We start from the raw sequence: 17,340 nt of genomic DNA, 5'->3' as shown, positions 1-17,340 counted from the left end.
GTGCTAGGCGCTCTGCAGGGTGCACCAGGGTATCAGGCAGCGAGGGGCTGTGTGAGACGCGAGCTGGTAAATCTAGACGACTTCTTCCTCCCTCCATGTTGGAATGTCGTCCGCAGCCCTCAGTGAGCAAGCAGCAGTGTAAACAGGTGGAATAATATCACACAAGCGGGGCTTTGTTTGGGGTTACATGTGGTGTGTCGCGCAGAATCTGTCATGTAGAGGGACAAATGTTCAGTCTCTATGTCGCATATATGTGTGGCACATTCAGCACAGATAGTGGTATGTATACAGCAGGGAGCGCGTTGCTTTTCTTAGGCATTTATCAGGGAGTATGCCTTTGACTCATGGCACTGACAAATAAAACCCATTCGTCCACAGCAGCAACACTTCCTCTGTACTACAACCTAACCCCTTCGTCACGCCTACTGCCCTCATATAGAAGAGCAAATACTGACACAGTCACATTTTCTTGGAACTGAATGTGTGATCTTAAACTCTAATGAAAAGTGATTAATAGAACATTTATTGATTTATTGTTTTGGCTTCAAGGCTGTGCAACAAATGCTTTCATTACTTCACCCTCAAAATAACATTTGTCTATCAATTACTCACCCCATGTTACTTTGAATTCATGAAGACATGCATGCCTTCAGGTTAAACGGAGAATCCAAAAACAGAGAAATTTTTTTGATGAAATAATGTCAAAGGAATCAGCTTTTTAACAACAGCAAAACTATATCAAAACATCTGTTGACAAACTCTCAACTTATGCAGCATAATCCAAGTCTCATTTATCAAGTCGTATAATGAATACTTCACAAACTTTACGACAGGGAACTGAACTAAAAGGGAAACTTAACTACAGTCTCTTCAAAGCCAGACTCCACTGACAAAACCACTAATTTAACCTCTCTGTACACAGGAGCTGCTGGTCTACCACGGCTTTGTAGAGATCATTTGTGTGTCAGTTACTCACCCTGTGTTACCTTGAATTCCTGAGGAAAACTGTTTTTCTTTCATTCCTCCACGGTGAACGAAGAATCCAAAAACTGAGGTTATTCTTGATAAAGGGAAGTTTTAAGGTGACTGTGTTTAACAAAGGCAAAAATATATCAAAACATCAGTTTACAAACTCTCACACAACTTGTGCAATATAATCAAAAGTGAAACTTATCCATGCTCTCTTCAAAGCCAGACTCCATTGACAAAAACAGTCATTTTACCTCGCTGAACACAGGAGCTGCTGGTCTACCTCTGCCTCAGTGAGTTTGTTCTTTTGTGTTATTGTGTGGCTTTGATGTTTTCAAGGGTTAGTTTGGATCTACTAAAGCTGCACAACACAAACAAACTGATCGAGGCAGTGGTAGACCAGCAGCTCCGGTGTTCAGCGAGGTAAAATTACTGTTTTTGTCAATGGAGTCTGGCTTTGAAGAGAGCATGGATAAGTTTCATTTTGGATTATACTGCATGAGTTGTGTGAGCGTTTATAAACAAATGTTTTAAATAGTCCTGCTTTTGTTAAACACAGTCGCCTTTTACTTCACATCATCAGGATTTTTTTCCATTTGTGGATTCTTTGTTCACCGTGGAGACACACAAGAGTTTTGAAGTATTCCTTAAAAATTTCTCCTCTCTTCTAAAACTCTGTTTTTTTCTTTTTTTTCCAGGAGCAGATTTTATAACAGGGAACCTATTGTGTTTTAATACTGGTGTGTTGTGGTAGCTAATAATAAGGGTGTTGGGGAAAATTATCAGTCATCAAGTGTGTTATTGTAGCAACTCAAGCAAGTCCAGTTGCCTACAATATAGCAGGAAGAATTAATAAAGGTGGTGCCATAATTCGTGCTGTATGTATTTTGCCATAGTGTTGTTTACACAGTGATGGCTCTCTATTCTCTGACATGTTTCATGTCATTTATTGTTTTCATGAAATGAAAGGGGACACTTGAGATCAGAAACAAATCTGGTGATGAAACTTTACTGAAACATGTGGGTGATTTCTGCCTGAGGGGTTTTATGCAAAGCAACACACTCGCTGTCTGTGCTGACTTGAGATCATTTGCATTCCTTGTCAGGCTATTTTAGTGTTTAGCTGTCGACGCTTGAGTCAGCTTTTATGGTTGATCTGCCCTCCCTCTCTTGTGTAATATGGGAATAATTACAAGTGGCATTTAAGCTTCTCGATTTATTGTCCTGCATTATTTGAACGCCGCGATGTTGGCGTATAAACTTATCTGTCTCGTGTGTTTTCTGTCTGGCAGCTTTTCGACCGAGTGCGGGAGGACAACCCCGACTTCCACCAGAAGATCATCCCCATCAGCAGCGAGCTGACGCAGCCCGGCCTCGCCATCAGCCCAGAGGATGTTGAGAAGCTCTCCGCCTGCATCAACATCGTCTTCCATTGCGCCGCCACCATCCGGTTTGACGAGCCACTCAAGTGAGGATCACAACCCCCAACTTAAGGCATTAAAGGGATACTTCAACCACAAAATGACCATTTGTGTATCAGTTACTTAACCTGTGGTACACTGAATTTATTAAGAAAACATTGTTTTTCTTGCATGCTTCCAGAGTGAATGGAGAATCCAAAAAACAAAGAAAATTCTTGGTGTATTGAAGTCATAGGGGTACACGTTTATGAACAGCTAAACTACATCAAAACACAACTCGTGCAGTATAAGCCAAGTCTCATTTATCCAGTCGTATGCTCAGTATATCCCAAACAGGCACCACTTTACCAGGAACTGAACTAAAAGGGAAACTTATCTATGCTCTCGTCAAAGCCAGACTACATTGACAAAAACAGTTATTTTACCTCGCTTAACACAGGAGCTGCTGGTCTACCATTGCCTCAATTAGTTAGTTAGTTTGTGTTATTGAGTGACTTTGGTGAATCCAAACTAACTATTGAAAACACCAAAGTCGCACAGTAACACTAAAAAAACGTACTGATCGAGGCAGTGGTGGACCAGCAGCTCCTGTGTTCAGTGGGGTAAAATTACTGTTTTTGTCAATGGAGTCTGGCTAAAAGAAAGCATTGATTAAGTTTTTATTCCCCCACGTTTTACAGAAAGGAAAATAAGGAAATGTGGAAGTAAATAAAAATAATAAAAGATAGATAGATAAATAAAATGACATGAAGTGGAGAGAGCCAGAGGAAAGAGAAATGTAAAAGAAGAACATATCCTATCCCGAATATATCCTCTAGTGTCTGTGAGGTGAGAAGTTGAAGCTTTTGACATAATCCAAAAAAGGAGCTGTATTTTTTCCATTACGGGATGAGATTTAGTTTACATTCAATTTCTTGTTGGAAAGAGCTCCTGTTTGGTGAGTACTGAGCATACAACTGGATAAATGAGACTTGGTTTATACTGCATGAGTTGTGTGAGAGTTTGGAAACAGATGTTTGGATATAGTTTTGCTGTTGTTAAAAGTGGACCCCTATGACTTTGATTCATCAAGAATATTCTCAGTTTTTGGATTTTTCGTTCACCATGGAGGCATTTGAGAAAAACAAAGTTGTCTTTACAAATTCAACGTAAAACAGGATGAGTAACTGATATACTAAGGGTCATCTGGTGGGTGAAGTATTCCCTTTAACACGAAATACACTTTGTATACACTCTGATTTTTCACTGCTTTCTTACAAAGATATTTTTTTTAAAACTCTATGATTCCAAACTGTTTGCCACTTGCAGCTTTTTGGCACTCCCCTGAACCACATCGTTTACCAAACCCAACAATTCGTTATTATTGAGTAAATGTTCCCTGCGTGGCAGGAACTTCCTGTTGTAAAACGTCCAGAGGATCTGCAGCTCACTGAACACACTGCACTGTTATTTGATTTCAAGCAAAGAGGAAGTGGTGGTGAGGATGTGGGGAAATAAACTGTTTGCAAAACCATAAAGTCACCTACAGTTCAGTGTGACAAGCAGTCAAACAATGGATGGTTCCGTCTTAATTCAGAGAGCAACACTGCGTACGAAAAGCTTGCGTGAAGTCTGTCGTTATCAGATATTGGAGATAATAATGAGACATGTAGGGGTTTTAAAGGGTATCCATGTTCATTATGAAGGTTTGTATATGGCCTGAATCCACTGATGACTCCCAGCTTGTTAAATATAACAGTGGTGACGCTGTGTCATCACTCATCTGCTACAGCCTCAGGCTCCTGCGGTCTTACTGGGGCCTGCTGGTGACAGTGCATTATATATAATGGCGACCCAGTTATTTTTCCTTCTGTCGGTGATGTGCTGGTGCTTCAGCTGTTCGGTGCTGTAGGTTTTTGTCATATAATCAGCGTCACTCCATCCTGTTACACATTGAACACCCTGTGCACAGGGACCTGTCTCTCCTGAGAGGCGTCTGCTGCTGCTGCCTTTCAAAAATAACTTTATATTTGCTGAAACTGTCAGTGTATCCACACAGCAGAACATGAGCCAGATGATCTGTGGAAAAAAATCACATTTTATCGCACTTGAGTGAAAACAATCAGAGCCGAGGAGTCTCTGAAGCCTCTTCCCCTCTGGACAAAAACCCATGAACATCCACTAACATCTGGCGTTTGTATTTAGTGGGAGAGATTTCAATCAACAATCTGACTCTGCAGCAGCCACGGGTATTTATCGGCTCTATCTCTGATTAGCTGCGATTGGCAGTGATGGAAATGCAACACCCAGTGGATGCGATAATCTTAGCCCCTTCACAGATGCGATTCAGTGACGCACTTCTACAAAATAACATCCGTTTCATCCAACCACTTAGTCACTACTGAGTTTGAGAGAGAGATAATCGATAAGAATGCTCACCCAACTTTTGGCACATTTCATTCTCCATAAAAATCCACTTTACACGTTTTTGCGTTTTTTTAAAAATCCATATCGTCCTCAGTTTGTCTCCCTGTCAAACCTCAGAGAGGCTGGTGTCTGCTTCAGCTCTCTGTTACCAGGCAGCCGCACCACAGCCAGCCACAGTTACAGCAGACGATTTAAAAACACTCCTGGCCTTTAGCTTTAATGTGCATCTGTGGAAGTACTGCTGTCAAACACAGCATAGTTTAGACTACGCTGAGTTTGGTCTGAGGTCAGTGCATCGGAGCGCCGTGCCGACACTGAGCTGACAGACAGCAGGAAAGGCGTGTGTTTACACTGCCTACAAACTTAAGACTATGTTCAAATATACAAACATGTCTCAACTTTGTCCCACAGTGTAAATACACAAGTGTTGATGCAGGCTGTTATTACATAAAGATTAGCCGCACCATGGCTAAAGAGACCCACAATGCTTTTCCTCATTTTCTGTCATATATATGGTTTTATAATGTCAGAAGGTGGCCAAAGTTTCAGATAATAAGCTACTGGGTGCCTTATTTTCCTCAGGATTAGTAAAGTATCTACCAACCAACCACATGACATAAGTTTGTGATGATGGGGGGGCTCCTCTCCCAGAAAAATTCAAGGTTCAGAGACTTTGTTTCCTGCACTCTGATGACTTTTGAAGGATAGTAAAAGGGGCATGAGGGACGGTGGGAGGTCAGCCACCCACAGCCAGGTGTCCTCCCTGACCCACACACCCCTGGGTCCAGACGCCTAAGTGAGACGTAACGGGAGACTCAAAGTCTGGAGCACAGTCTGGGTACCTGTGACCCGTCACACTTGCAGACGCATGTGTAACGCAATCAGCGTGGAGACGAGGTGTCCACCGGCAGCCGCGCCAGACTCATGAGGGCCTGGAGGGTCAGAGGGAGGTCGAGAGGGGGGAAGTGTCTGTAACGAGATAAATACACACCTGACAGCAGTTGGTCTAAAAAATGAAATTAGATTATTTTCCCAAATGGTTGAAGCCTTAATATGCGTGCATATGTGGAGGTGGATTACCTCACTTCAGAGGTGGTGTTTGACTGCTGCTGGAGGCGGGACCTCGATTAGGTTTGAGTGACCGCTCAGTTAGTGTAAAGCTGCTGCAGTGCACTCCTCCTCCACAGCTTTATATTGATCTGTTACTGCTCTCACATCTCTCTCTGGTCCATCTGTGGCTCTCTGACTCCTCTCTATCCCTCTCTGCTGCTTCACCCTCCATCTTTCTCTCTGAGTGGCCTTCAACTCTTTTTCTCTTCATCCAGCTCTCACTCCCATGTTCACTCTTTCTCTCGCTCCCCTCCCACATCTGTCACCTCTCGCCGTCATTACTCATGTGTAGCGGCCGGTAGCCTTGTAAGCAGCGCCGGGGCATAAATCAGACGGCTCTGTTAAAGGTTTCAGTTCAGGGCTGACACCTCGGCTGGTCTTTATCCTCTTCAGGTCTTTATCCACACTTAAAGGGTAATTCCTGTTTATAAAACACGGATGTTATTTTGGTGGCTTTGGCCATCATTTCATAAAAAATAACATTGTACTTACCATGAGTCTAACAGGGCAAGAAATGCGACTGGTTTCCACCAAACACTTTCAGTATGGTACCTTTGGAACCAAAAGTAACCCTTCAGACATGGTACCTAGACCCTAGCGTTTCCACTGCAAACCGTATCCTTCAATGTGGGCGGGGTTGTTGCCACTCACTGCTCCGTCCAGCACTCACTGTATTTCCTTACCACTGGTGGGACACAGAAAGAAGTTTTCACCTCGTTTATCGCCCACAGAACGAGGCTGCACGCCAACATTTTCAGAACAAAATAAAACAGGCTGCAGTGAGAGTCTCTCTCCATGGGGTATTTAAAAATAGCGGGTTTGTGCATTTAGTCCTCCTCAGGCAAGCTCAGGGGTTTACTGTTGCCGGAGCCCACAGGAACAACGCTCCACGATGCTTTTTTTTTCTCTGAGTGAGGATTAGAATATATGCAGCTCACATAACCTGGCTAAAATTAATATATATAAACGCTTAAAGATCCACTTATTACTAAAAGTGTATGTCATATAAAACAGACTGCAGTATTCACAGCTCCACCTTTTACCAGATCTGCGTACCAAACTGAACTGTACGGTACTGCTCGGGGGCTTCAGTGGAAAGCGAAAACAAAGGTGGACATGTCTTTTTTGTCTACGTGACTAATGGGAACAATGATTTTTCAAACTGGTTCAATATTGAGCAAGATGGCTGCAAACAGGCTGCAGTGTAACCACTCAAATGTACGTCCACTAAAAGTGTTTGTTTTTGACACTGACAGGCTCAGATTATTATTTGAAGTATCTGACAACATTATGTAAAGGATCCCTACAGAGATGCGCCTTTTTGTCAAAGAGAAACAGCCCCGAAATCGCTATCTCCAAACCCACCCGAGACTCCATTTAAATAAACAGTAATTTTACCGTGTATAGAGCCAACATATTTTGACATCTAACTGGGTGAATTAAGGGTCAATTTTAACCAAACCAGAGTTGGTGATTGTTTTAACAGTGGAAAGATTAACCAGGAGGTATGTTGTGAGTTTTAGTTTGTTTCTGTCAACTTTAAAATGAAGAGTGTTTAAAATAAATAAAATTACTGTTTATTTAAGTGGAGTTTGGTGATAACAATTTCAGGGCTGTTTTTGGTTAAAAAAATAGAATGTTACTCTTTAACAAAAAGGTGTATCTTTCCATAATGTTGTCCAACACCTGTCCAAAATCTGAGCCTGTCAGTGGCAAAAACAAACACTTTTAGTGGATGTACATTGATGGTGCACAGTTGCCCCAAGTGGTTACATTGCAGCCTGTTTCGAGGCTGCCGGCTGCAGCCTTCTCACTCAGCACTGGACCAATTTCAAAAGCTATTGTTCCCATTAGTCACTTAGACACAAAATGTGGGGAAAGTAGGGTCCAGGTTGAAAAAACTGAAGTCACCCTTTAAATTCACCTCTATAAACACTTTTTTATCATGGTCAATCCGACAGAAACCCTTTTTTCTCACTTTTTTCTTGTAAAATTGTTATTAAGTTTTATAGGCCCAAGGAGAAAAAACTCTCCAGTATAACACAAGAAAATGGCAAAGATGAGAAATGTAATGAGAAATAGAGCAGTTTTATTACATCCTGTCTGACTTTATTGCAGGAATGTTCCTACATTTCAGTAATTAATCTGCAGAGTACAATAGTAGTGTCAGAAACGATGGTTAAAAACTACAAAAATGGGACCCAACATGTAGGAAAGTTGTTATAAAATGATCCTTTGAGGCAGCGCCTTGTAGTTCAGATCAGAGCCACACAGCTCTCTAGTTGTTGCATCCGAATCATAGCAGCAAAAGCAGATGGGCGATGAGTCAGATGCAGGAAGGGGGCACAGCCCATCTTTTCCTGCCGGTGTGACGCCCTGTATGTGATCCCAGAAGCTGGTGGGAAGACGGCGTGCCCACGCACACAGCTCGTCCTCTAATAAGCACCAGCGCCACCCTCCCTATTACTGTCACCACTTTGCTTGTATTTATCGGTGCGAGCCGCTAACAAGCCGGCACCACCTGACCGCGTCTGATTCATGCCGGTGGACCCATCGCCCACCAACACACGCTCCCTCCTCCTGTCGCACACACACACACCTCGCGAGCACCGCCCACACAGAGCCAGAGGAGCACTCTATCTTGCAGTGTCTCTTTAAACTGACCCTCAGTTTTTCTTACTGTCGCATCGGGCAGAAAATGGACTCTGTATATTGCTGTTCCACTCCGGAGCTGACACAGATCCACTGCTGGATGCAGAAGGTTTACACACTGATGCAGAGAAACGGGATGTGTTGGTGTGTGTTTATCCGCAGGAGGTTAGAGCTCCAACATTCAGGATTAAACCAGAACCGACATTTATGTTTCTCTCAATTAGTTTAGGAAAACATTTTAGAATGATTCTGCTTCTGTAATCAGAGTTATTGTCAGGACAAGAGTTGGATAAATGTGCCTCATCTTCCTTGCTTCCTCAAAGAATTTTCCTAGTCGACCGATAGTAATCATGTAGGGCCATTAGTCGTCTAGTCACCCGCATGTTTACGATATTAATGTAATTATTAGATTAAATATTTTGGACGGGGCAACACAATGGTTTGAGTTGAAGGTGTGAGAAAGAATAGTATCAGTAACATTGTTAACACTGTGCTACATTACAGAGAAATACAAAACCGTACTAATGAACCTTCATTAATATAGGCCTATATTTTATCTACAAGTGCACGTCACACACTGAGCGAGCCGCCTGTTAATGACGCTGTGGGCTAATGGGCATGTAGCTACTTCCATGTTTCAGATGATACGTCATGTTTGTAGTCGACCAATGAAGATGAGTTTACATATCACCTTGGGTTCGTCCTTCACCTTCTCAAAATGATCCCACACTTTGGATTTCCTGCCCGACATGTTATTAACTAGCCTGTGGAATAACTGCAGGTACCAGCCCTGGAAATCAGAGGCCGTACACATGCTGTACAATTTTTTTTCTGCAACTAAGCGACCAATGAAATCTTACCGACTAATGACCTCGGTCGACTATCACGGGGCAGCCCTGTGACTTTCTTTGCTCTTTTTCTTGTCTCTCTCACGAACATCTTTGATTTGTTTCCTCCTCCGTCTCAGTACGCACACTTCATCACACGGTTTAATGCGGTCTTGTCACTTATTGATGCATTTTATGGAGAAATTAGTAGCACTTGGTTTGATGCACCACATCTCTCCGTTAATTCGGCAGAATTGTCACGTCAGTTACTTGGATAGGTCAAAACTGGCTTTACGGTTTGAGCAACGTACAACAGCTTCTGTCCTTTAGGAGAAACAGCATCAGATTTCTCTGCTAAAAGTTTGTGTGAAAGTGTGAGCTGAAATCCATTAATTGTGCAGCCCTGCATGCACTCGCACGCGTCGAGTGTTAGCTGAAGTGCTCGTGGCTGGATGAGTGGCAGTGCAAGCTGAAAGCTGCGTTGAGTGAAAATAATGATGAGACTAACACATTTATGAGGAGAGCAGATGTTTTCCCCCCTCTGGTTCTGTCTCGTCCTCTCTCCCTCCTGTTCTTTTTTCGTGTCTCACCATCCTGTCGTGTCGTTCTGCTCCGGCTTATAATCATGTTCTGCAGATTTCCACGAGTCTGCAAATTCTCATTTGTATGGAAAACGCTCAGCAGTCAGCAAACACCAACGTTCTCGCATGCAAACCCTCAGACACAGATACTATTAGCAGCCTGGCAAACGCACACACACCCTCAAAGCCTTTTCCCTGACACACACGTTTAATCTCGAGTGCACACAAACCTCTCGCTCACACACCCGTTCCTCCCACACACTATTTGACGTTGTGTATCTCTGTTCTCTCCGGCAGACACGCCCTGCAGCTGAATGTGATCGCCACGCAGCAGCTCCTCAGCTTGGCCCAGCAGATGCACCACCTCGAGGCCTTCGTTCACATCTCCACCGCCTATGCAAACTGCAACCGCAAGCACATCGACGAGGTCATCTACCCGCCGCCCGTGGAGCCCAAGAAGCTCATCGAGTCTCTGGAGTGAGTGGATGAAGGGCTGGTTTTTGTGCCCAGAGGACATGGAATCAATTCCTGTTCAGTGTGATTTATATCGTGCAGGACAGGATGAACAAGCACTCTGTTTATGAAAGCTAATCATAATTTTAAAGAGTTCATGAGACAAGTTCGCAGCCACACCTGGAAAGCAAAGTTGTGTCCACCTTTTTCAAAACTGATACTAAAACAATATTTGTTTCTTGGTCCTGGGAATATAAACATGTTCTCTCAACAAACCATTTTTCATTTACGAAAAGATGTCAACAGTGTTTTCCTGATTCCCAAAAAAGGTCAGGAAATATCTTGTTGTTGTTTTTTAAAGCTAAACAAGACCAAAGAAGAATCTGAACAACTTTTTGATTCTCAACACTTCTAAGAACTGATATCCAGTCTTAGCCTGGTTTCAAATCACTAATTAATACCCTCATTGAATTATTCACTGAATTCAATACAAAGAAGTACACTGAAATGGAAATTCAGTCTCATCAGGCTGACCCAGTCCTGAAATTCACTGGCAATAATGAAGCATATGTGGGCTACAGAAAACTAAACATTGCTTTTATGTGTAGCTACGGAAGCCCTGAGAGACACATGAGTGAAAGAATTTTTGGTGATTCATTTTCTAAGTTTGGTCTAAATTGTTTCCTGTCCTGTGTTTAGGATTTAAGAAGAGGAGGAAATTACGGTTTGCCTGAATAATCTTTCTATATTACTTAATTTTTATTTTTTCATCTGTGAAACAGCTGGAGAAAAAAAAGTTTTGCCAAGAGAAAAAAGTTCTTTTTGTTTTTGTTTTTTTGGCCATATCCTTTTTTTCAAGTGTTTGTTTTCTTGTGGCAGTATTAAACAAAGTAAAAAGGGGTTTTACCAGAATCTTTCTACATTCCTCAGTTTTTTTTTTATCCTTGAAATGCATTTAAAAAAAAGAAAAAGTCACTTTTTTTAGTGTAGTTGTAATACCCATTTTAGCCACAAGGGGCTGAAGTGCACCACTACCCCATGTTCTGAACAGGACCAAAAGCACTGATGTTTTTTCCCTAGGTGACTTTTAATTTCTCTGTGCACTCAACACACATACACATGTATCATTACTGTTGTGTCTTTCTTTCGGCTAGAAATGTATTTCGTGCTGATCTGCTGTAAGTGTTAGCTATACAGATGTTAGCTGTTAGCTCGTTAGCTAACAAGTGAAAAACACTGTTACGGTTACTTAAACCAATCCCAATACCCCCCCTTGTCCACTACCCCTTAGCCCTTGGCCCTACCCCTAGCCATTGCCCACTACCCCTTGGCCCTCGAAATGAAGCAACAAGGGGTAGGGGTTGAAATCTTTCCCTAGGAATTGGGACACCACTCACTACGTCACCGCGTCGGTTACGTTCCCGCATACGTAACTATTTTAAATAGGAAGCTGCGAGCCATCTACATTTCCAACCGGCATCTACAATGGAGTCTCCGGTTGAGTTCATCCTACCGATCACGTTTGTATTCATCATGCTTCGTTTGATGAATGACAGATGACAGGGGACTTCTGCTAGCTAGCTAGATAGCTAGCTAACCAGCTAACATTACGAGGCAGCATAGTTATACTAGCTGGCGTGTTATCGTAATGTGAAAAATCCGACAATTTTGCAGAACAGGACAGATGACAGACACCAGATAGTGCAAGCTAGCTAGCTAACAAGCAACCTGACGACGGTAACGTTAGCTATGTATGAACTTTTTTCCCCGTCTCTTGCTCGGTGGTAGCCATGGCGGCGTCTCCCCCTCGCTGGCAAGTCAGCATCTGAAATCCCTCGCTCCGAAGGGCTAGTTTCATACCCACTACCCCTCGTTATGCCCCCTACCCCTACACGCAAAAAGGAATTGGGACACCCCTACCCCTCGCGAGAACGCACGAATGTAGGGGTAGGGCTAAGGGGGGGTATTGGGAAAGGCCCCAAGTCATGGTGATGGGGACTTTTACCCCCTTATGCCTGGGATGTTTTACTAATAAAGTTTTTAAAAAGGTAGATTAGTGCTGATTAAAATACATCTCTAGCCAAAAGAAAGACATGACAGAGTGCATGAAGAAATTAAAACTCACTTGAAAGAAAACATGAATGATTGCCATTTAAAACATGGGGAAGTGGTACACTCCAGCCTCTTGTGGCTGAAATGAGTATTACAACAACAAACACTTCAGAAATGAAAAAAAAATTGCCTACCAAACCTTTTTTCACCTGTTTTCAAAGACCAAAAAAAGTAGCCTAGAAAGTTGATCCTTGCAAAACTTTTTTTTCAGTGGTTTCACAGATGAAAAGTAAAAACACGGAACTTGGAAAGATAATCCTGGCAACAAACTTTATCCCACCTGTTCTTAAGTCATACACACGAGAGAAAACAATTTAGATCAGACTTAGAAAATGATTCTCCAGATTGTTTTTTTAATTTCTCACTTGCCTCTCAGGGCTCCTGTAAATACCAGTAGTGCCAGTTTAATTAAAAACGTGGAGTGGAGATGTGGGGAGAGTTTAAAAAGAGCTCTTCACTGCTTTCAGACTTTCCAAACAACACATCTCTCTGAGTCTTAAACACCAATGACTTGTCTTAACATTTATTTATCATTTGTTAGAATAAAGCTGTGGAACATTTTGTATTTTTAAGAGATGAATCACCAAGTTGTGTCTGTATCTGATCTGATCAGTGTGGACGGTCTGACGCAACAGAAGATAAGAAACAGAAACTGCTGTTTCACTTGTAACTGACACTGCTCTGTATGTAATGGCTTTAAAGTTCAACATCGAAGAACATTGTTTCTCTGACCGAGCACTTCCTGTCTGTCCTCAGGTGGATGGATGACGGCATCGTGCGCGACATCACGCCGCGGCTCATCGGCGACAGGCCCAACACGTACACCTACACCAAAGCCCTGGCCGAGTACGTGGTGCAGCAGGAACAAGACAAGCTCAACATCGCCATCATCAGACCCTCCATAGTGGGCGCCAGCTGGCAGGAGCCGTTCCCTGTGAGTCCGCTGAGTGTTTTACTCTCACAGAGCTAGAGAGATATACGTCTGGCTGTGTGGTAAATGATAACCAGCATGTTTGAGTGACTCGGGTCACATTGTCTTGATCCCCTGCTCATCATGTGTCCTGTCACAGTAAAACAAATGGAAATAAGATACTGATTGACGTGATCCTTCGCAGGTCAGCGCCGCGCCACTGTGGGGTTTATCTGAAGCAATCAAGCATTAAAGCACACAGGTTAAAGGTTGAGTCAGGGATTCTGGAGAAAAACTGACAATAGTAGTGTATATATAGTATTTTATTTCAGTCCTTAATAACAATAAATAACAACAAGGCTTTAAAAGTAAAAAAAAAAAAAAAGAGAGAGAGAATCCAAAAATATAGACTGAAAGGATGTAGGGCTGAAGGTCAAGCTGATTATACCTACCCCTTTTTACTTAGCATATTCTCATAAATAACTCATCCACCAGTAGGTTTAGGTTATACAAAAAAAGATAGAGGAAATGAGCTCAGCACCCAAACAAATACATCCCCCTGTTAGCACTCCAGTAGAAACTCTGCACCCCCAAATTCATTAGTAACAGGGCTAGCGCAACATGGTGGATTCCAAAATATCCCACTTTGCTAGTAAACTTGTGTTTTTAGGTCTTTGTGGCCATGAAACCTTCGGCAAATGTTGTACAAAAAAACACACGTTAACAACAAAATCCAGTGTTGAAAGAACAGAGTATATTCACCGTTAGCCAGTGAAAATAACACAAACCATCACAAAATGTTTCAGCTCCAGAGCTCAGTGACTAAAAAGTTAATCTTAAATTATGTAACAAGCTTTGGTCTCACTCCCTCTTGACTTTAGCTGTTTGTTTACTTTCCTCACTTTCATTTCTCATCTTGTGCGCTGAGCTGAACTGCCAGTCAGAGTGATTTCATTCACCGTCAGGCTCCGCTGTCTCTGACGACGGAAAAAAAAAAAAAAAAGCCAACAGTGCAGGACACATTGCAGGGACTAGGGCAGCAGATGCTCACCAGTGGCCAACTGGCATCTATTTTTTGTTCTCAGTTTTTATTAGTTTCAATATCAGATTTAGTTTATCAGGGACAAACTGCAGACATTACCTGTATATTTTTTAGTTTAGTTTTGTAGCTACATAGTATCATTTCAGCCAGTTTCCATTTTTAATTCTGAAGTCTAGTTTTTAATTTTTATTTCAGTTAGCTTAAATGTTTTTTCACACTCAGTTGAAGTTTTTAGTTTAGTTTTAGCTGACTGTAGAAACCTTTGGCTGCAGACATGTGATTCAACCAAGTCACCTGCAGTTGACTCAAAACAGCTGCTGGGGTTGGAGAGCTGAGGGTGGAGCGGAGGGCTGAAACGGGACACTGAGGGCGGAGAATCCCTGACGTGCTGAATGTGACATTGATTGTGTGAAGTTGAGGAGTGCAGAGAAGTTCATGTAAAGGCCAGAAGACTTAAACTGTGAAAGTTGAACTTTGCATCACTTCCAAGATTTAAGCAGCTTTCAGCCAAGCTGCGTGTGCTGCAGGCGCCCCGACAACTTCAACATTTGCATTTCACATAGCTGAGGATTTGAATCACTTTGCACTTCCTGCAGGAAGCAAATAGGAAATATCAGCCGCTGTTTCAGCTGTGATCTTTACATAACATAGCAATTTTGTGATCAGCAGTTGAGAGGAACAGTTAGTCCAAACTGTCATTTTTCAACCCTGTTGCTTTCAACAAGTGTGACCCTGGTTTTTGTTTCCTTCAGTGAACTGTACATCTACAGAAATAGACATAACAGGTGAAAAGAAGGACACCAGGCTGAACAGAAGTGTTTGAAAACCATGTACAGATACGTACAATAGAAGACTAAAGATGGAGAATGTGAGGAGTACGATCTTCCTGCTCTCTGGATTTAGTGTGATTTATGCTGACTACACAGCAAGACTTTGAAAAGACATTTTAAAGACTAAATTCTGACCCTGTCACATCTACAGACAATCTGAGATTTTAGTGACACACGATAAGATTTTGCAAAGACTGGGGATCTTGCTGGGTCACTATTGTCGAGACTACAACTTGATTTCTTCAGAGATTATTTCCCATCCTGCTCCTGGTGGAAAATAATAGTTCAAACGTCTTGTAAGAACTATGACATATTAATAATTCCTTATGTGTCTGCAAGAACACTTAACCCAAGAAACACAAGATAAAAGGCGTCACGTTCGCAGTATTCTTGTCAATTTTGTATCAATAGAATCCATACGAATAAACTGCCGTTGCATACCAACTTTACATTTTGGATTTTTTTGCCTCGCCACCAGCTTCCATTGGTTAGGTGCGCTATTTTAGTGGGAGGACACCGTAACACCTTTTCAGAAATTGAGATTTCTCAGTAAAATAAGTGCTGATTGGTGGATCAGATACACGCCGAATTAAATACTGTTCACTCCACAACTCCACCAGTTTTTCCTCCTTTTCCACAGCACAAGGGAACCAAGACTTGTTGATATTTTTGCACCTCCCAGAGTCCCCTCCATGTTCATTGTCTACCCAGTTTGCTGCTTCCTGTTCAGTGCTGCAGCTATTCTTCACTATTTGCATGTCCCAAGATTAGAAACTTACGATAATATTACTTATGTTTGATTTTGCAAAGCTTTCGATTTACTGGTCCATCTACGTACCAACCCTCACCTATGGTCATGAGCTCTGGGTAGTGACTGAAAGAATGAGACTGCAGATACAAGTGGCTGAAATGAGTTTCCTCCGTGGGGTGGCTGGGCTCAGCCTTAGAGATAGGGTGAGGAGCTCGGACATCTGGAGGGAGCTCGGAGTAGAGACGCTGCTCCTTTGTGTTGAAGGGGTCAGTTGAGGTGGTTTGGGCATCTGATCAGGATCCTCCTGGGCGCCTCCTGTTAGAGGTGGTAGGAGGCCCAGGGGCAGGCCCAGAACACACTGGAGGGACTACATATCTCATCTGGCCTGGGAACACCTTGGGGTCCCCCAGGAGGAGCTGGAAAGTGTTGCTGGGGAGAGGGACGTCTGGGGTGCTTTGGATGGATGTTTGATCTTGCTAGAACGTCAAGGCGAGAAAAAGACAGACGTAAGACAGCTCAGACTGAGTTTTATGACCAACTTAAACTTGAGCCAAATGATTGATGCACCATTTGAGATAAATCTCCTGATTTTACTCTGATACTGGACGTTTGTCTGCGACAGTGAAATTGCTTGAAAAGGCCGGCATTACACTTTCTGAAGATGCTTTTATCTGCGATGCCCATCGTTAATAAATGCCCATAAATCAACTTAGAGATCATAGAAAAAAATACTCCTTCGAGCTCTCTTGAGATTGTGAGAGGTTTTTGAATCATGGTCATCACTGTCATTATTTTACTGCTGTATGCATTCAGATGAGAGCTACTCTTTAGATACTGAAGGTCGTTCAGAACCTTACGATGAAACATACACTTGTGGAGATTCAGAGATGATGCTGCATAAATGAAATAGCACAAAAACCCAGGGAAGTCCTTGTTTATCTGGCGTCAGAGAAATGTAGGCCTCGTGTGCACGCTGGGACTCTGACAGCAGTCCCTGGCTCTGTGCTCAGCCTTCAGTTGTAAGCCCGGCCTGGCAGCGACTCTTCAAAAGGCCTCGCTCACGCTTGGCCATGCAATCGCCTTGGCAGCTCGTGCCAGTAGGCGCTGTGAGGCAAGAGGGGGGGAGGGGGATGGTACTGCCTATTTATATGTTTGTGTTAATGTGTGGTGCTTTTATAACCACAATATGTATCTAGCTCTGTCAGTTTGTGACTCCATGTCTCCAGAAATCGACCGTTTAACCAACATATATGATGCAGAATATGAATTCAAAGAT

At 42.7% G+C, this 17,340-nt stretch overlaps 1 protein-coding gene across 2 annotated transcripts in view; it reads left to right on the top strand.

Moving 5' to 3' along the window:
* Positions 1–17,340, top strand: part of si:dkey-97m3.1 (fatty acyl-CoA reductase 1) — an 81,612-nt gene that overhangs the window by 49,439 nt on the left and 14,833 nt on the right. For both annotated transcript variants that reach the window (XM_050036757.1, XM_050036756.1), the window contains exons 3-5: positions 2,262–2,437; positions 10,264–10,443; positions 13,288–13,465. In XM_050036757.1, the coding sequence (XP_049892714.1) occupies positions 2,262–2,437; positions 10,264–10,443; positions 13,288–13,465 (534 nt within the window). The remainder of the gene's footprint in view (positions 1–2,261; positions 2,438–10,263; positions 10,444–13,287; positions 13,466–17,340) is intronic.

Source organism: Epinephelus moara, chromosome 23 (genome assembly GCF_006386435.1).
Source record: "Epinephelus moara isolate mb chromosome 23, YSFRI_EMoa_1.0, whole genome shotgun sequence".
Taxonomy (NCBI): domain Eukaryota; kingdom Metazoa; phylum Chordata; class Actinopteri; order Perciformes; family Serranidae; genus Epinephelus; species Epinephelus moara.
Note: the sequence above shows the minus strand (reverse complement) of the source record. Positions and strands in the feature narration are given on the sequence as shown.